The sequence below is a fragment of the Dendrobates tinctorius genome, unplaced genomic scaffold (genome assembly GCF_039654945.1).
Source record: "Dendrobates tinctorius isolate UK_male_01 unplaced genomic scaffold, ASM3965494v1 ptg000027l, whole genome shotgun sequence".
Classification (NCBI taxonomy): domain Eukaryota; kingdom Metazoa; phylum Chordata; class Amphibia; order Anura; family Dendrobatidae; genus Dendrobates; species Dendrobates tinctorius.
Window position 1 is genome coordinate 3,827,501 of NW_027361695.1, and position 20,980 is coordinate 3,848,480.

General features: G+C 45.0%; 1 protein-coding gene across 1 annotated transcript in view; it reads left to right on the forward strand.

The window, feature by feature from the left end:
- RYBP (RING1 and YY1 binding protein) overlaps positions 1-20,980 on the forward strand; it is a 77,902-nt gene that overhangs the window by 45,156 nt on the left and 11,766 nt on the right. Inside the window, exon 3 of the mRNA XM_073569700.1 lies at positions 17,930-18,586. Within this exon, the coding sequence (XP_073425801.1) occupies positions 17,930-18,586 (657 nt within the window). The remainder of the gene's footprint in view (positions 1-17,929; positions 18,587-20,980) is intronic.

Genomic DNA, 20,980 nt, shown 5'->3' on the forward strand with positions numbered 1-20,980 from the left:
ATGGCAGAGGCTCGCTACTGACGGGACGGTGGGCACAGTGCCGCCTGTCTCAAGCAGCCCCTGTTCTGACGGTCTGAGGGGGTCCTAATGGTGTAATCGCAGAATAGGTCGGGGTCCCCCCTAGTTGTGGATGTCTCCTCCGACCCCACCGGTCACACATTGTAATGCCCCGGCTCAAGTAACGTCTGCCCCTGACGGACCGAGACCCCAGCACCCATCCCCTGCACCTCACAGCAGAGGGTCTGTGCCACCCGCACCTCACAGCAGAGGGTCTGTGCCACCCGCACCTCACAGCAGAGGGTCTGTGCCACCCGCACCTCACAGCAGAGGGTCTGTGCCACCCGCACCTCACAGCAGAGGGTCTGTGCCACCCGCACCTCACAGCAGAGGGTCTGTGCCACCCGCACCTCACAGCAGAGGGTCTGTGCCACCCGCACCTCACAGCAGAGGGTCTGTGCCACCCGCACCCAGTACAGTTAGTAGTTTGTACAATGTATCTGTCTGCAGTGGATACAACTAACGACCCCGCAGCTTTGAGCGCAGGACCCCGGCTCCAGTCACTGACAGCAGAGAGCTCCTGACTGGTGAAGAACGGATCCAAGAAGGTGCAGAAGTGTCTATCCAGGACCTGCCCCTCCCCCACGGGGTCTCCCGAGCTCCCCACATTCATGTAACATACAGGCATCCCCACTCTCTCTCCTCACAGACATGGCGGCCTCAGGACCCGTCCCCGGACTCACCTGTGGCCGCCGCAGCCCCGTCCTCAGCTTCTCCTCCTCCCGGGAGCCGCAGCTTTGTCCTGACTCCTGCGCAGGAGTCGTGGAAATGTACAGTCAGTGAGTCCAGGCTCCGCGCTTCTCCTACAGAGGAGAGGTATTGCTGCTGCCGCGCCGCCCCCACACACGTGCCGCCTGGGGCGGACCGCCCCCCCCCCCCCACGCTACGTCACTGTACCTGCTTATGGTAGCTTCCAAAATGGTCTGACCCTTTTATAAACCTTGCACCATGACCAAGAATATCATCCCAACTAGAATCCTATCTGAGGAACGTATTGCTTTAGGGTATTTGTCCATCATCAGGCTGGTGCGGGGCACTGGTTAGAACGAGATGCCAGCTCTAGACAAGGTACTAGTATGGAGACAATTCTTCATGGGGAAAACGTGCAAATTAGCTTTTTCCCGGAAGGCGTTTTTCTGCTTTTGGAGATGCTGTATCTCCCGTATAAATCAATGTCTGATCTTGCTTTTCATATTTTTCTCCATGGAGCGTTGTCTGAAAGTCTCCTTAATTCAGCTGGCACCAAAATGAAAAATGTCTCGAAACGTCAGAAATCCGACCATGAACCTATCCCGGTGTCTGGATGCAGTCTTGGCATGGTTTATGTTGGTGGCTGCTGCTGATAAATGTATGATGAATAATTGTGGCTGGCACTTTGTATGGTCGCTGGCATCATTTTTATGTGCACCGTTATAGCAGTAGCTACGCTGTGGGCACTGCGATGTGATTGGAACTATTTAATGGCACTGCTGTGCGGCCGGCACGGTTTTATGAGTAATTGTGTGGCGGTACAGGCATTTGTGTGCTGTCGATGTTACTGTACTGGCTCTACGCCTGAGGGTTGGGGACTGCGGATTGATGCATTTGTAGACGTGTTACCTCGGTCTGCACCTGCCCCTGTAAGGTTTAATGGGAACTCTCTCGCTGGGTTTTATTTTTATGAAAGACTTGCTTTGTCGGCTCTGTTTGCTCACTGCTGTCAGTTGTTGTTTATTTTTTTTTGTTTGTTTTTTGTTTTTTTTTGTTTTTTTTTTTTTTACAGTTGTGCTGGTGACAAAGTTCAGAAATCATAAACCTTGCTGCTCGCAGGCCAAAACCTTGTTCGTGATCTTCAGCGGTGACACGTGCAGTCTAAGAGCTCAGAGGGTTTGAGTTCTCTTCAGGTCAAGACCACGCTTGTTTGGAAGATCACTTGTCCTTGGGCTGGGTTCACAGTTTTGCTGTCATTTTGGAAATGCACCAAGACTTGAAAGTCAACCCAACCCAAGATGTAGCATCCAGCATAAAATTAGTCGGCAGCACATCACCCAGTGTACACCTGATGCTGAATTGGAACAGAACGATCGATGGCATTTACCAACATTCTCTCCCGTGCAATTTGTTGGCTCATAGAATCCTAGAATGGTAGAGTTGGAAGGGACCTCCTGGGCCATCTGGTCCAACCCCCTGCTCAAAGCAGGATTCGCTAAATCATCCCAGTCAGATGTCTGTCCAGCCTCTGTTTGAAGACTTCCATTGAAGGAGAACTCACCACTTCTCGTGGCAGCCTGTTCCACTCATTGATCACTCTGTCAAAAAGTTTTTTCTAATATCTAATCTGTGTCTCCTCCCCTTCAGTTTCATCCCATTGCTTCTAGTCTTTCCTTGTGCAAATGAGGATAAAGTTGATCCTTCTACAATGTGACAGCCCTTCAGATATTTGTAGACAGCTATTAAGTCTCCTCTCAGTCTTCTCTTTTGCAAACTAAACAATCCCAAATCCTGCAACCTTTCCTCACAAGACAGGGTTTGCAGACCGGTCACCATTCATGGAGCAGAGCGAGTATACGGCTGCATATCGGCGCTAGTCAACAGGGCAAATGCACTTTTTTTGGGGGGTGGGGATACATGCCAAACCGGTAGAATGGATGAGTACTGGATATTAAGAACTTTCAGGTACAATACAAGTTATTGTGGTTGTATTTGTTCTATTCCTATAAAGGAATTGTTCGCTATTTGGAAAGCCCCCTTCTTAAAGGGAACATGTCAAACCCCCCCCGCCCCGCCAGGCGTTTTAAAGTAAAAGAGCCGCCTTGTGCTCACAAGTGCTGCATTTTGTCAAGGTGGCTCTTTTATTTAGCGTCCCTTCCACCGCAGAAATAAGTTTTTAAACTTGGTCAGACATACCTGAAGTTTGACCGAGGGGCAGGTCTTTCCCCCCCCCTGGACACGCATGCCTCACATCCATCAGTAATATCCTCCTTTCGAATTTGTCCCCGACTCCTCTGCGTTCTTTCCTTTTCCTGGTGCCTGCGCTGTAATATTTTTTCTTGGGCATGCGCAGTTAGCGCTGCCCATGCTCTGACATCACATCATATCCTACTTATCGCGCCTGCGTGGACGCGTGGCCAGAGATCCCTCCCCGCAGTCTCTTCTGATTTAATCACACTGCGGGGTGGGACCTCTGGCCGCGCGTTCACGCAGGCGCGATAAGAAGGATATGATGTGATGTCAGAGCACGGACAGCGCTAACTGCGCATGCCCAAGAAAAAATAATATAGCACAGGCGCCAGGAAAAGGAAAGAGAACGCAGAGGAGGCGGCGCCAAATTCAAAAGGAGGACATGACTGATGGATGTGAGGCGTGTGTGTCCAGGGGGGAAAGACCTGCCGCCCCCCGGTCAAACTTCAGGTATGTCTGACCAATTTTAAAAACTATTATTTCTGTGGTGGAAGGGATGCTAAATAAAAGAGCTGCCTTGATAGAATGCAGCATTAGTGCTGCACAAGGTGGCTTTTACTTAAAAATGCCTGGCGGGGGTGACAGGTTCCCTTTAAGTGTAATCGCGCTCTGTGGAAAATGGAAAAATCTTTTATCTTCTATTCGCCTCCTACACAATCACAATTCCAATAATGTCTTGGCTCGGTGTGCTGACACGGTGCTCATATGGCACCGCTGTCTCATACAAATTTTGACGGACCCGGTGTCGGCGTCTATAGATTACATTTTTACATTTCTTTTTTTTTTTTTTCTCCTATAGGGCACTTCTGCATTTAAGAAGGGTTTATCCAGGTAATGGTCAACCCCTTTCATTTAGTTAACCAGTTTTTTGTGTTGGGAAGAATGAAAATGACCAGTGATGGTAACCCAATGTTGGTGGTCATATTTTGCACATTGGTTCTTTTATAGGGGTCCCAAACTGTTTTACTGCACCTCATTCTTGCCAACCTTTCTAAGTTGTCTTCCAGTTAATGGGGGATTGGAATAACCATTCCCCTTTCTGGCAGGGCGCTCCTGTTCCTGTCTCCTGAACATGAAAATTTGTGGGAAGTCCTGCTTTTTGGTAATTTCCGAGAGCCTTATGCTGCAGCCACTATATTTGCCATTTCTTCTGGGAGATCTCCCCATTTTGGAAAGCAACGCTGTACACCTACTTAGAATGGGGCCTTGTGGCTGGCGCTAAAATTATTCTCCCTCCCCTTCCTTTTTGTGAAGGGCTTCTAAAGATGCTTGAAAACCTTCATCTTGGTCGCCAGTCACCCACCTCACTCGTCCATGTGAACAGCAAGTGGTATAGAAAGGCGAAGGCTAATTGACATCTTAGAAGGTGGCCCACATGGCTGTTCCTACCTGTAGCATTGATATTTTACATGCAGTCTGTTTTCCAAACTAATCTTCTGAACTTGCATGCGTAAAGAATCTGACTTATTTTTAAGTCCTAAAACACGTAACATGTAGGAATGTGGCCACCTTTCCAAGTGATGGTTCATAGTGGTTGCCAGGATTCAGTAGAGAAGTTGAAGTCGATGGCTGATTCAGACAGTACTGCTGTTTTCGATCTTCTGTAAGTGTCGATAGAGTTACGCATTTATGGCTATGTCTTTGGGAAGTGGCCGAAGCACCAGCCCGGACCGGAAACCCTTGTTCTTGAGATATATGGAAGAGATATATGCTGGTTCCACCTCTGAAACCTGCCGTTCTTTTTATTTTTTCAGACCTCACATAAAGGAGATGATTTGTGCATGCAACACCACGTCTTGGAAATGGCTTTATCACTAACATGGAAAACTTTGAAATAGGTCCAAGTGGTGGGAGCCACATTTTTTTTTTTTTTTTTTTTTTTTTTTTTTTTTTTCTTTTTAGATGTTTATGGCATATTCATACAAATCGTAGCTGGTTCAATCACGGGCCGTTTCTGACCTTAGGATCATTGCTTTTATCCTAAACTACAAATGGACATGAAAGCATGACTGTCAATAATATGGACCCTTAGGGCCTCCTTGTAGCACCGTAAAACCCTAACCATGCCATACAAAGCCATCCACAACCTGTCTCCTCCATACATCTGTGACCTCGTCTCCCGGTACTTTCCTGCACGCAACCTCCGATCCTCGCAAGATCTCCTTCTCTACTCCCCTCTTATCTCCTCTTCCCACAATCGCATACAAGATTTCTCTCGCGCATCACCCCTACTCTGGAACTCTCTACCACAACATATCAGACTCTCACCTACCATCGAAACCTTCAAAAAGAGCCTGAAGACCCACCTCTTCCGACAAGCCTACAACCTGCAGTAACCACCGATCGACCAAACTGCTGCACGACCAGCTCTCCCCTCGCCTAGTGTATCCTCACCCATCCCGTTGTAGATTGAGCCCTCGCGGGCAGGGTCCTCTCTCCTCCTGTACCAGTTATGACTTGTATTGTTTAAGATTATTGTACTTGTTTTTATTATGTATACCCCTCCTTACATGTAAAGCGCCATGGAATAAATGGCGCTATAACAATAATAATAATAATGCGTTGGGCTTTATGTGCATGAACCAAATTTTTCTATATAGTGAGGTTGGGGAAAAAAAAAGACTTGTCCCAAGTTCAGCCGAATGGTGGGAGAAGATGCAAATCATTACTGCACTTTTTCATACTTAAATTTTCCTTCTTCAATTTTGGAAATAACCAGCATCTTCCCCCTCCTCCATTTGAATGACCTGTGGGTAAGGTTTTGACCCCACTGCAAACGCAACGTGCATGTACCGTTAAAGCGAGAGAAGTATTTCTTTCCGAGGAGTCTAACATAACACTGCGTCTCCCATCTCAGAGAATGCACTTTGCTCCAGGAAGAATGTCGCAGATGTAGTTTCTTTTCCAGAGATGTTCTTTGTTCCAGTCCTTATCTGTATCTATAGGACAGCACTAATTAAAAATGTAGGGTCAAGAGCAGAGGCCATAGTAACAAGATTCTTCCGCAGCAAGTTGCTAAGCGCTCGGTGACAATTACCCTTGACTCCATGTTTCGTTTCTTTTTACGGTGAATCATCTGGGCTCTGTTGAGGAGCGCTCTTCATAATGTAGACTACATGGAGGCAGTCTGAGGCTTACAAAGAGCAGCGGAGAGAACTTCGAGAGCCAATAAACCGACTATATGGGTTCTGAAGAGCTTTTCGTTTCATGTTCGAGGTCATCAGTCTGGTATCCACGGCCTAGGTGCTGGATTATCAAACTGAGACCAGAATGAGCTCTTCATCCTCCATCGACTTGTGAACAGGATCCTTCTCTGCTCTTCGAAAACTGAAGGATCGTGTTCATCTCACCTAACTTTTCCAAAATAGTAGAATCTCTCCTACTTCCAAGCATTGGGCACGTTGGGTTTTTTTGGGTTTTTTTTTTACCGAAAGTTCTGTCATGTGTGGGCGATGTGAACCGTCATCTGTGCTTTTCAACCTGGTTGTGTAAGGTTAGTCGCGTGAACGGAGTTACCTTTCCTATAGAAGTAAAAATCTGCAGTGTGAATGGTCCAAATTAGAGAGCAACTATATCAAAGAGCCTCCAATTAGTAGATCCTACTTTTTTGGGATTCAATTAGTCTTCAGTGGCCTTGTGTCAAGGCCAATAAGAATGATTGTCATCAGATGTTAACTTTTAATGGAACTTTTTTGGATTTCGTGCGCTGCTTGACATAATACACAATTACTGGTGCATTAAAAGATCGATATTTTATTCTTTTTCCTAATGCGTTTCGAAGTATAGACTACTTCTTCCTCAGGGGATGACATACATGAAAAAGTAACGTTGCTTCCAGATTAAATACACTTCACGTTTGAAAAAAACTGGTGCCAATAGTCACATGGCTTTTTGAAAGAAAGTCTAAGTTCCCACTGTAACGTATGAATTTATCACATGATTAAAATCGATCATTTCGTTATGATCATTTTGACCCCACGGGCTGAGATCTTGCGTGGAGCCCTTGCGTGGGGCTTGACTTTCTCTCAAAAACGTGACTATTGGCGCCAGTTTTTTTTTTTTTCAAATGTGAAGTGCGCTATACCTCTCCTTTATCAGGTGAGTAGAATTTTAATACCCTTTATACCCTGATTGTCGGATAAGACCCTATTTGCGCTTTTTTCCGTTCCTATAGTGCAAAACAGTGTCATCAGATGTTGAGGCAGTTTGAACTGTCCATAGCGTTACTAGGATCGAGCTTATGGACTCTTGACATGGCCAATCCTTTGTTGACCTAAGTTCTTGGCAGTCCCTTGTTTCCTTCTACATGATCCCATTTATGGAGAGAATGGAGGAGACCGCCACCACCGTGTGTGTGTATAAAGATGTGTTTGATTGGGCATGGACCATTAGTGGTTGTGTTGATTTGAATTGTTTTGAAGAGCATAGTTATCAGGCACTTGGCTTTTTCCTGACCATGTTTTGTCATATGCAAAGGCATATCAAAAACCTCTTTTGAGAACCTGGCCTAAAGGAGTTTGCCACGTTCAAGGTTTGTCCATTTTTACGAAAAGTATACCAACATAACAAAAATCTGCTACTCCCCCCTCCCCTGGTCCACTTTCATATATGTAACATAATCACCGCTGATCCCATTGTGATTATTGGCGCAGTAGTCCACAACTTCATACACTTCTATGTATTGATGGAATAGCCATCTGTTGGACATGAATATAGCAGTGATCACACGTTGGTGCCACCACTGTTTTCAGCAAGGGGACTTTGGGATCACCAGTCTATCATATGTTATGGATTCTGGCACCTGAACTTCTAGAGTCGTGTATCTGTTGCTCTGGAGGACCTGTTCTGTCTGCAACCTATTCATTTCAATGGGTAATACTGGATTTCCACCAGTGGAGGCGCTGCAGGGAAACTAAATATTTGCTGCCAGGGTTCCTCACAAATTACAGTTGATGACTGGGGGTCCCAGGTGGGCAGCATCAGCTTCCTATCCATGAAGCCATCTAATTAAGTAGGGATTGTCCAAAATGGGAGCGTCAGTATAATAATTACATAAAAGCCTCTAACTTGCTCAGATTTTTTTCTTTCACTCGGCAATGTTTTCTGGTTGACGGTATATCAAGTTTTACTGACAAAAACAAGAAAACCACTAAACAAAATGTAAAATTTCTACATTTATTTAACTTGATGACTAATTTCTGGTAAATGTGGAAGACTTCTGGTTATACTTTGCATGTGAGATTTTCCCTTTAGACTGATAATGTATGTGCCACTTACATAGCAACTGTACATTTTTCTAGAAAAACATGAATTGGCATCCAATTTCAAGAGGCCGATCTAAAGATCGCACAGTGACTGATTAAAACAGAATATAGCACGATCGCTAAATGGCAGACCAATTTACACCACTCCATTCAGACGCTCGGTTTGCCTCGAGCTGGCTCGCGACGCTCTGTTTGCCTCGAGCTGGCTCGCGACGCTCTGTTTGCCTCGAGCTGGCTCGCGACGCTCTGTTTGCCTCGAGCTGGCTCGCGACGCTCTGTTTGCCTCGAGCTGGCTCGCGACGCTCTGTTTGCCTCGAGCTGGCTCGCGACGCTCTGTTTGCCTCGAGCTGGCTCGCGACGCTCTGTTTGCCTCGAGCTGGCTCGCGACGCTCTGTTTGCCTCGAGCTGGCTCGCGACGCTCTGTTTGCCTCGAGCTGGCTCGCGACGCTCTGTTTGCCTCGAGCTGGCTCGCGACGCTCTGTTTGCCTCGAGCTGGCTCGCGACGCTCTGTTTGCCTCGAGCTGGCTCGCGACGCTCTGTTTGCCTCGAGCTGGCTCGCGACGCTCTGTTTGCCTCGAGCTGGCTCGCGACGCTCTGTTTGCCTCGAGCTGGCTCGCGACGCTCGGTTTGCCTCGAGCTGGCTCGCGACGCTCGGTTTGCCTCGAGCTGGCTCGCGACGCTCGGTTTGCCTCGAGCTGGCTCGCGACGCTCGGTTTGCCTCGAGCTGGCTCGCGACGCTCGGTTTGCCTCGAGCTGGCTCGCGACGCTCGGTTTGCCTCGAGCTGGCTCGCGACGCTCGGTTTGCCTCGAGCTGGCTCGCGACGCTCGGTTTGCCTCGAGCTGGCTCGCGACGCTCGGTTTGCCTCGAGCTGGCTCGCGACGCTCGGTTTGCCTCGAGCTGGCTCGCGACGCTCGGTTTGCCTCGAGCTGGCTCGCGACGCTCGGTTTGCCTCGAGCTGGCTCGCGACGCTCGGTTTGCCTCGAGCTGGCTCGCGACGCTCGGTTTGCCTCGAGCTGGCTCGCGACGCTCGGTTTGCCTCGATCTGGCTCGCGACGCTCGGTTTGCCTCGATCTGGCTCGCGACGCTCGGTTTGCCTCGATCTGGCTCGCGACGCTCGGTTTGCCTCGATCTGGCTCGCGACGCTCGGTTTGCCTCGAGCTGGCTCGCGACGCTCGGTTTGCCTCGAGCTGGCTCGCGACGCTCGGTTTGCCTCGAGCTGGCTCGCGACGCTCGGTTTGCCTCGAGCTGGCTCGCGACGCTCGGTTTGCCTCGAGCTGGCTCGCGACGCTCTGTTTTGCGCTGACCCCAAATCCTTGCTTGTTGCTTCCAACCTTTGTTTTACTGTAGCACAACCCCGCCATCCACTCATACCTTGTTTTGTTTTTTTTCTAGTGGAAATCATCCCTCCATCCCATCCATGTGCTTTTCTTTAGCGCAAACCCCCCCTCTTACCCGAGCCTCTGCTTTTTCTCTCCCACTCCCCTACCAAAAAAGAGAAATTGTCCTTTATATATTGATGCAGTTCTTATTTTTATTAAAAAAAATGGTGACACAAAGTTTTGCTTTATTGGCTGTTGTCTTTGGCCACTACAAGAAAATTACCCACCCCACATTCCAATAAGATGGCTGTTACCCTTGTGTACATTTTACTTGTTTTACTAGTTCTTAACACTTTAGACAAATCCCCAGAGCCATGGACTAAACTTTTTATAAAGTTTTTGGAAGTCTTTTATTTTTACTTTGTCCTTCCTTGAAGTGGTGAAACTGGCCCCTAAAGCCATCAGCATGCCCGCCCATCCCTTTATTGGACTATTCACACCATTAGGCATCCGGTCAAGCTTGCCATTGAATTTCCTTACCTACTAGCTCATCAGTTTGTCTAGTCAAAGGTCAGTGACCCCTTCCACTTTTAACCTTTTGGGCATTTAGGACTACAGGACATCCATCCCTGAGGAATCACAAAGGCTCTAAGGTCTTAGATCAAAAGGAGGGGGTGGATGTGGCTTTTACATCAGCAACTGAATATGAAGTACTGCTCTAGAGTCTGAATTTATCAAGCAGTTTGTTCCAGAATTGTGACATAAAAATGTGGCGCAATTTTTGTGCGACAAGTAGTGGCTCAAATGTTTGTGGACTTTTGGCATGATTACACCATCTGTCAACTTTTTGAAAAGTAGTTGGAGCTTAGCAGTGTGGAAAATATCCAAGTGCAGCCAACAAATTAATCAGAAATTACACCACTTAAATTATAATTTCCGATAAATGGAGTATGGTTGGCACACGATGGCTCAGTGGTTAGCACTGCAGCCTGGCAGTGCTGGTGTCCTGGGTTCAAATCCCACCAAGGATAATATCTGCAAGGAGTTTGTATGTTCTCCCCATGTTTGCGTGGGTTTCTTCTGGTGTCTCAGGTTTCCTCTCACTTTGCAAAGACATACTGATGGGGAATCTAGATTGTGAGCTCCAATGGGGACAGTAATGAGGTCTCTAAATTGTTTGTGGATATTAATGGTGCCATACAGTGGGTACGGAAAGTATTCAGACCCCTTTAAATTTTTCACTTTCATTGCAGCCAATTTGTAAATTCGAAAAAGTTCATTTTTTTTCTGATTAATGTACTCTGCACCCCATCTTGACTGAAAAAAAAAAACAAATGTAGAAATTTTTGCAAACTTATTAAAGAAGAAAAACTGAAGAATCACACTCATAAGTATTCAGACCCTTTGCTCAGACACTCATATTTAAGTCGCATGCTGTCCATTTCCTTGTGATCCTCCTTGAAATGTTCTACTCCTTCATTGGATTACAGCTGTGTGTAATTAGACTGATAGGACTTGATTTGTAAAGGCGCACACCTGTCTATATAAGACCTCACAGTGCATGTCAGACCAAATGAGAATCATGAGGTCAAAGGAACTGGCCAATGAGCTCAGAGACAAAATTTGTGGCAAGGCACAGATCTGGCAAAGGTTACAAAAGAATTTCTGCAGTACTCAATGTTCCTAAGAGCACAGAGGCCTCCATAATCCTTAAATGGAAGAAGTTTGGGACCACCAGAAGTCTTCCTAGACCTGGCCGTCCAGCCAAACTGAGCAATCGTGGGAGAAGAGCCTTGGTGTGAGAGGTAATAAACCTCAAGATCACTGTGGCTGAGCTCCAGAGATGCAGTAGGGAGGTGGGAGAAAGTTCCACAAAGTCAACTATCACTGGAGCACTCCACCAGTCCGGCCTTTATGGCAGAGTGGCCCGACGAAAGCCTCTCTCTCCTCAGTGCCAGACATATGAAAGCCCGCATAGTTTGCTAAAAAACACATGAACTCCCAGACTGAGAAATACGATTCTCTGGTCTGATAAGATGAAGGTAGACCTTTTTGGTGACGATTCTAAGTGGTATGTGTGGAGAAAACCAGGCATCTGCCCAATACAATCCCTACAAAACATGGTGGTGGCAGCATCATCCTATGGGGATGTATTTCAGCTGCAAGACAGGATGACTGGTTGTAATTGAAGGAAGCATGAATACGGCCAAGTACAGAGATTCTGGATGAAAACCTCTTCCAGAGTGCTCTGGACGTCAGACTTGGCCGAAGTTTCATCTTCCAACAAGACAATGACCCTAAGCACACAGCTAAAATAGCAAAGGAGTGGCTTCAGAACAACTCTGTAACCATTGTTGACTGGCCCAGCCAGAGCCCTGGCCTAAACCCAATTGAGCATCTCTGGAGAGACCTGAAAATGGCTGTCCACCAACGTTCACCATCCAGCCTGACGGAACTGGAGAGGATCTGCAAGGAAGAAAGGCAGAGAATCCCCAAATCCAGGGGTGAAAAACTTGGTGCATCATTCCCAAGAAGATTCATGGCTTTACTAGCTCAAAAGGTGCTTCTACTCAACACTGAGCAAAGGGGCTGAATACTTATGACCATGTAATATTTCAGTTTTTCTTTTTTAATAAATTTGCAAAAATGTCTACATTTGTTTTTTTTCTTTCACTATGGGGTGCAGAGTGTACACTAATGAAAAAAATGAACTTTTTTGAATTTACCAAATGGCTGCAATGAAACAGTGAAAAATGTAAAGGGGTCTGAATACTTTCCGTACCCACTGTATAAGCAACTAAAAGAAGAATTTCTTAAGCTGGCACACGATGTGCCCTGTTCATTATGGAGCACACGCCTCTTTTTCTGGCGCATCTTACAAAACTAATGAGCAAAATGCTTGTCTTGATGAATCCAAACCACCATCGTATTTCTCCTCGCTTTACTTTGAAAGAACAAACATACGTCCAAGCGTTCATGTGTTGGGTGGGTGAGGGGGAGTCAAGAGACCCCCCCAACATTGGAGAACTGTCTGCTCATTCAGCTGATCTTTGGGTTGACATCTGTGTCTCCTGACTCCCCTAAGAACAGGACTGGTTGGCTCAGCCGGGTGCTTCTGTGTCCTGCAGCGAGCAACTGGCAGACGATTCCTGACGACTGCTCATCTCCTGTAGAACAAGAGGATCTGCTCGTCGGAAATCGTACCTGCGAGAAACTACTACCCCAATATTATCTGTTGAAGTTAGTCTAATACGTATTGAAGCATTAAGCCAGCGCCAGACACTTGTATACGAAAGGAGATCGGGCTTTGAAATTTGATCGACATGTCCAATTCTTCTTATCCAAATATATCAGGAGAGTCAGGAAGCGGCCAAACATATTAGATGGTCGCCCAGTCCTATCAAAATCTAGTCTTTTGAGTTGACTTTTCTCTACTGTTTGGTGGCCAAGTACACGGTCGTTTGTCCATTCTAACAAAAATAGACCATGTATATTTTTGGCACCAAATGTTGAAGGTGCCAACTATTAGAACTACCCAAGATCGTTGCATATAGAATGGTCAGACAAATCCCTTGGCTGCTGGTTGTGTGGAGACATCTGCTCATCTATAACCAAAGGTCCAAAGCACAGCTATCTTCTGCAGTCCCTGTGGGGGATGCATAGCTCGGTGCTGCTCATTCTCGAGTAGAGCCAAGTTCTTGGCGTTGCTGGAGGTCCCAGTAGTTGAATCCCAAGAAATTAATATTCTCATCTTATGGCGAGAGAGTGGCTTACAAATTTGGCACAAATCCTTTAATTCTCTGTTGTCCACGATTAGACATTCATGACTGCTTTTGTTTTGTTTTTTCCCTAAATCTTTGCCACATTTATCTGCAGGTTGTGTGTTATTGTCTCTGGAACAAAATGTCAGTGATTTTTTTTTTTTTTTTTTTTTTTTTTTTCTCGTTAATAATCCAATACAAAGAATGACTCTGCCCCAAAAAGAAGTCCATGTAGTGTGTTTCATAGTCCGGTGCCCTTTGAAAGGAAGGGGAAATATCCGTGTCGGCACAGATATAGTAATTTCTTCTTGGTTTTCACAGTTCTTCATATGTTCTCTTTTAAGCATTAGAACTACATGTGCAGATTATTTAGGCTCATTCTTGACTATCTTCAAATCTCCTTAAATGTAAATCTGGTCAATTTTAATTCAATTTCCTTTCGGGTAACTATTTCTGCTTTTGAAGCCCAGATTAGAGTGTTTTCCGATCTGTACTACCCGTCTAAATTATTATTTTTTTTTTTTTTTTACCAAAACTGAGTAGGAAATGATTTTTTTTTTTTTTTTTTGGGGGGGGGGGGGGGGAGGTTGAAGGTGGGACATTGAGCTATTGGATCCTTTTAAGATCCATCAATGCTTCTACCAGTCCCTACTCTCACAATTTTTTTCAATAAGTATGAAACTGTCGTTCCCGAGACAAAATAATCATTCCGACTCCTCAGAGAAAAGCGGCGGCAGCTATTGTTGTGTAGAGCAATGCTGTGCTGCGATGAAGGCACTGCTCGAAACCAACGTGCCTTGAATCGGAGATTAGCTTTTGGACGCCTTCACCTCCTCTCAGAGTTAAAGTATCTGCTTTCACTTCTTCCATTGCTGGAAAGTAGCACAATGCGACTGATAGTTTTGTTGCGGCGACTCCTGATGTCTGGCCCCCCGAATGCTACAGTGCCGCAGACTCGAACCTCTGCATGAATCCTCAGTGTGTCGTTATCAAATCACCCTTGTCTGGAATATTTGAAACTTGTTGAAGTGCGACCGAAATGTGTGTACACAGAACTCTAACTATACTGTATGGCGGAGGGGAATACTGCAGATTGTGGAAACCAGTTACACTAGTCCAAGCCCGGGTTTTTTGTTTAGTTTTTTTTCTGTTGGCCAAAATGGAACAAAACCAAATTCCCATTTTAGGAAGATTGGCTAAAATAGACGTGCAGACTGTTACATATAGAATTAGTCTGCAAAAAAGTTGATACACTGCCTAAAGGGGCTAATACACAAGATGGGGGTTGCATAAACCAGCCAGTTTTGCAGGATCGGCTGACAATGCAATGTACTTGCGGTACACAGAGAAGGGTCGAAGCATGCTTGCTTTTGATTTGCACTATTCTTCTGTTCCAAGACGAGCATTGGATGGCCTATAAGTCTCCTTACACTGACTGGTATGGCACTCTATACATGGAGAGACGTTACCCCGAGATTCCAGTCAGAGGTCACTCATAGAGCAAAGTGCCCTGGATGAAACTGCGCCATATATATATATATATATATATATATATATATATATATATACAATACAGCACAAACAGCGACAACCGTGGCACTCGCTGCAAACACGTTTCCTGCAGCGGTGCTCCAGGTGCGCTGAACGTCTGTGGAGAAAATCCACTCTAACCGAAGATTCCATCCATTATAAGTTTATGCTTAAAACATACAACACTGCCCTTCACCTCTCCAAACAAACCTATTTCAACACCCTGATCACCTCACTGTCCAATAACCCGAAACGTCTTTGAGACATTTCATTCCCTACTCAACCCAAGAGGGCAGGCCCCAACCACGGATCTCCGCGCTGACTATGTGGCCAATTATTTGAAATAAAAAATGAACCATATACGACAGGAAATTATCTCCCAAACTCCTCAGACCATGCACTGTCCTACCTCCCCCCCCCCCCCCCCCCCCCCCGGCCTCAAGGACACCGTTCTCCTCCTATCTCTCTGAGCGCTCCTTCTCTGTATCTTTTGCTGGCCCCTCCTCATCTTCAACTTACTGTTGGAGTTCCTCAAGGATCAGTCCTAGACCCCCTCCTCTTCTCTTTGCATACTGCCCCTATTGGTCAAACAATCAGATGGTACTGGAAACCAAAATCTACTATGTTGATGACGCCCAATTATAATAAATAATCTTTATTTTTATATAGCGCTAACATATTCCGCAGCGCTTTACAGTTTGCACATATTATCACTGTCCCCGATGGGGCTCACAATCTAAATTCCCTATCAGTATGTCTTTAGAATGTGGGAGGAAACCGGAGTACCCGGAGGAAACCCACGCAAACACGGGGAGAACATACAAACTCCTTGCAGATGTTGTCCTTGGTGCGATTCGAACCCAGGACCTCAGTGCTGCAAGGCTGCAGCGCTAACCACTGAGCCACCGTGCCGCCAATTATACACTTCTGATATCATGCCAGCCTTTTTAGAAAACACCAGTGATTGTCTTACCGCTGTCTCTAACATCATGTCCTCGCTCTATCTGAAACTGAACCTGTCAAAAACTGACCTCCTCGTGTTTCCTCCCTCTACTAATGTACCTATACCCGACATTGCCATTTCTGTGTGTGGTTCCACCATTACTCCCCAGCAACAGGCCCGCTGTCTTGGGGTCATATTTGATTCCGAGCTTTCATTCACCCCCACATTCGATCACTGGCTCGCTCTTGTTATCTGCACCTCAAAAACTTTTCTAGAATACGACCCTTTCTTACTTTCGACTCTGCAAAAACTCTTACTGTTTCTCTTATTCATTCTTGTCTGGACTATTGTAACTCTCTTCTATTCGGTCTCCCTCTTACCAAATCCTCCCCTCTCCAATCTGTCCTGAATGCTGCAGCTAGGATCATATTCCTCGCCAATCGTTACACCGATGCCTCTACCATGTGCCAGTCATTACACTGGTTACCCATCCACTCCAGAATCCAGTACAAACTTATCTCCCATTCTTCCCCCATACTCTGGAACTCTCTGCCGCAACACATCAGACTCTCACCATCAACGGAAACCTTCAAGAAGAACCTGTTCCGATAAGCCTACAGCCTGCAATGATCCTCGGTCTACTGAACCACCGCACGACCTGCTCTACCCTCTCCTACTGTATCCTCGCCCATCCCTGTAGACTGTGAACTCTCGCGGGCAGGGTCCCCTCTCCTTATGTACTTGTGTCCCTTGTCTTACACATGTTTTATACTTGTCTATATTTCCCCTTTTCACATGTAAAGCGCCATGGAATAAATGGTGCTATATAAATGCATAATAATAATTACCCTCACCCACAAGCCCTCCATGGCTCTGCACCACCCTACATCTCCTCCCTCGTCTGTCTACCACCCTACCCGTGCCCTCCGTTCTGCTGATGATCTGAAGTTAACATTCTCAATAATCAAAACCTCCCACTCCCGTCTACAAGACTTTTCACGTGTTGCACCAATTCTTTGGAATGCACTACCTAGGTTAATATGATTAATCCCTAATCCCCACAGTTTTAAACGTGCCTTAAAAATGCATTTGTTCAAACTGGCCTACCGCCTCAACGCAATAACCTAACTATCCCTGTGTTGCCCGTTCAAAATTTTTTCCATAACCAGGTTCCTTTATGCTTTATGCATTTAATAGCCCTCTGTCTGTACTGTTACATATTTAGACTGTTAACTGGTTCATGCAGCATTACAGGAACACCCAATTCTTACACTTTGGCTGGTCCGAACATCGAAAGCATTTGTTTCCATCTACCTTTCGTGTCTCCCCCATTTCCTCATAGACTGTAAGCTTGTGAGCAGGGCCCTCATTCCTCTTGGTATCTGTTATGATCTATGTGATTATTGTTATGCTGTAATGTCTATTATCTGTACAAGTCCCCTCTAAAATGTAAAGTGCTGCGGAATATGTTGGCACTATAGAAATAAAAATTATTTAGAGCCAAATTCTCTTGCTTTGCACTGAGGAAGAGCAAACACCCAAAATATGAATCTCCAAATGGAGTATCTGGTTTGGCTTTTATCCTAAGTCATGTGGCAATGTACTATATTTACTTTTAGGATTGCTAGTTCCTGTAGATGGCAATAGAGTTCTAGTTCTCTTCCTTTCTGAAGAGGCAATTTGCATATTTAATTTACCAAAGGAGCATAGTATAGCCTTTAAGTCTCCTTATGCTTGCATGTCCCTCTCCACAAGAAGAGATGTTGCCCTTTAGACACTAGTCAGGCAGCTCTCATACTACCAAATCGGATCTCTTGCTTTGCGCCGTGAAGGGGCAACAACCCGAAACACACGTATCCAAGTAGAGATTCACATTTGGCTTTTACCTGGTGTCGTGTGGCAAAGGGTCGATATTGACTTTTAGGATTGCTACTTCTAGTAGGTGGCGCTAGAGTTTGACAAGTGTCTTCGGGAGAAATCTGCCGTTCTTGTCTCCAAATATCCTCTTCATCACAGGATCTGCTAACTCTTTGAACCTATTGAAATAGTAATCTTTAGGTCTGTGCCTGTTTGCGCAACTAATATTTCCCTTTTGTTTTTTTTTTCCTTCATAGGAAGCCCAGAATAAACTCCCAGTTAGTGGCGCAGCAAGTTGCCCAGCAGTATGCCACTCCACCACCTCCAAAGAAAGAGAAAAAAGAGAGAAATGAAAAACCTGAAAAAGAGAGATCCGACAAAGAAAAACTAGAAAAGGAAAAACCCGAGAAAGACAAGCTGGACAGAGAGAAACTGGACAGGGATAAGCTGGACCGAGAAAAAATGGAAAGGCTTGACCGGGAAAAAATGGAAATTCTTGACCAGGAAAAAATGGAAAAGCTTGACCGTGAGAAAATTGAAAAGCTTGACCAGGAAAAAATGGAAAAGCTTGACCGTGAGAAAATGGAAAAGCTTGACCAGGAAAAGATGGAAAAGCTTGACCGAGAAAAAATGGAAAAGCTGGACAGGGAAAAAATGGAAAAGTTAGACCGAGAGCGAATAGATCGCGAAAAGCTAGACAGGGAAAAAATAGACCGGGAGAAACTGGATCGTGAAAGGCTAGACCGCGAGAAAATGGGCAAGGAAAAGATGGGCAGAGAAAAAACAGAGAAGGATAAGACTGATAAAGAGAAACCCGAAAAAGAACAGAGAGTTGAAAGAGAGAGGCATGAAAAAAAGCCCGTGCGGGAGATTAGTACAAGTGTTGTCAAGAAGACAATTTACAAAAAGACACGGTAAGTGCAGGACGTTGAGAGGCCACCAGGTTTTGGCACATGATGATGGCTACAAAACTTTCTTCAGAATGTTTGATGTGGTCGAGTCCTGGTGTTGAAATGTCAAAAGTGTACTTTTATGGCACTAAAGCAGGAGGTTTTACAGTACAACCATGGTCTCCGAGACGTTCCTTACCCAATCCCTCCTTTTGTATCTTATCAAGACCCTTGAAGGAGAGACGGCTGTGTAACTTTTTGGCCAGTTACCTCGTCTTCTCATTTTGTGATGCCGAGTGCTTAGCTCTTTCCATGTTCAAACCTCCCAGGAGGACATATCTACACTAAACCTGGTCACCAACTCTGTGTCTCCGATAGCAGGTTCAGGAGTAGCGTCTATAGAATGATGGTATGCATGACCCTACTCCAACCAGATGTTGGTCAGCTGTGACTTGTATGGGAATCTTTTCAAAACTAGTTGGGTACCTTTTTTTTTTTTTTTTTTTTTTAGGGGTGGTCCACTTTAAAAAAAAAAAAAAAAAAAAAATCTTAAGATGTGAGTGTGTATACCAAAAATATTCATACTGCCCTGGCTCAGCATCCAGTCCGGATGTCCATGGCAGCCCAGGACAGTCTACACATATATGCGGATGCCATTCTAGGCCCGACGTGTGTGGTTTTCTTTTGGATAAAGCTTTTGGGTCCCGATTCATTAAAGTGTTAAAACACTTCAAGAAGTCGCAAAAACGTCTGCACAACACGAAGTTGCACTAAAATTTAACAACTTTTGGCGTTTTCGTATTCTTTTCAGGCATCTCTGGCAAAATGGGAGAAGCTGGGATGGAGGGTGGCAGATCCCGCCTGTTAAATTCATCAATAATAGCAGCATTTTTTTACACCAGAAATATTACTTCAGTCCCTGACTGGAGTAGCATTTCTGGCAAGACTTAAGGAAGAACACACCACTGAAAAGATGCCCAAAATTCATTAAGAGTGGCATGCGTCAATTAATTTGGCACATCCTTCTCCAAAACGCCCCTTCATTAGGACTAACATGTACAACGCCAAACCTTAATGAATCCGGTCCTTTAGCGTCTAGTGCCACAAAATATAAAGGTTCTTTTGTTTCAGACGCGTAGTCTTCTACCCGATCGTTTGCTGCGTTTGTACATGGGTGGCATTTGGAATTTTTCAGTGGTGGGATAAATATTGTGAGTGGAATTGACAAATCGCTGAGTGAACACAAGATTGTTGAAAAATGTTAAGATCGTTTAGAATTTGAAAATTTTCCTCTAGAATTTTTTTTTTTTTTCCTTTAGTCTTAAGTCCTACTCCTTCCTTGAAAGGGTTATTCCTAAATTCATAAGTTGTCCCCTATCCATTATTTATCGCTGGGGGTCTAACCATCGGGACTATCCTATGTAAGCTGGCTGCAGCAGGAGCCTCCCCCCTGTAGCAGGACTAAAATATAGTCCAAACCCACCCACTTGACTAATCTTATTTTTCATTTGTGTGAATATTGAACAGATCAGAAGAAGATTAACCAAACTCCTCTGCATGATTTTTTTTTTTTTTTCTCCCTCCGGATTATGTCCATGATGCTCTAGACCGATAGTGGGGTCAAAATGGTCTCCTGTCAACACTATAAATGAATAAAATGTAAATCTTCTTTTAGCACATTGAACTCCATACTAAGACATCCAACAATATTCTCTATTTATGAAAATATACCAACCAATACCCAGAACGGTCAACGAAGAGACCAAATTTTTTTCCCTATCAAGTAAAAATAAAAAGTAACCTAAGATAACGGGCTACGTCGTCACATGAAGGTCACCATTAGGATTTTCCTTTTTTTTTTTTTTTTTTTTTTCCACCTAGAGAAAATGCTCTTACACAGATCTTGTCCAGTATTTGAGTCGTTGTTCTGTGGTTACACGTACTTATTTAATGGATTTAGGTTTTACACCACTCTATTTCCTTTCAGGATTTTCATGGGATTTCTGTGCAAACTTCAGTTGTTCCAAGAGATAAAGTTGTACGTGGTGGAAAACCATTACAAGATCTGGATTCCAGTAAGGTTTATTCAAACTACTCAGAGACTAAAATCCAAGTTCACCATAAAACATTAGTTGGGCTTGTGAAAATTATGCCGCTGTTTCTAAGTGTTTCGCCTTAAGGCTTCTTCTGGGGGTACAAGCTAGACAAAAAATGTTGGCAGAAGAAATGTTGTCCCCGTGTTTGCGTGGGTTTCCACTGGGTTCAATGGTTTCCTACCACACTCCAAAGACCTACTGATAGAGAATATAGATTGAACCCCAATGGGGACAGTGATGATAGTGTCTGTAAAGCGCTATGAAATTAATGGTGCTATATAAACCAGTATATTACTTAAAAATACTGAGTTTGGATTTGAAA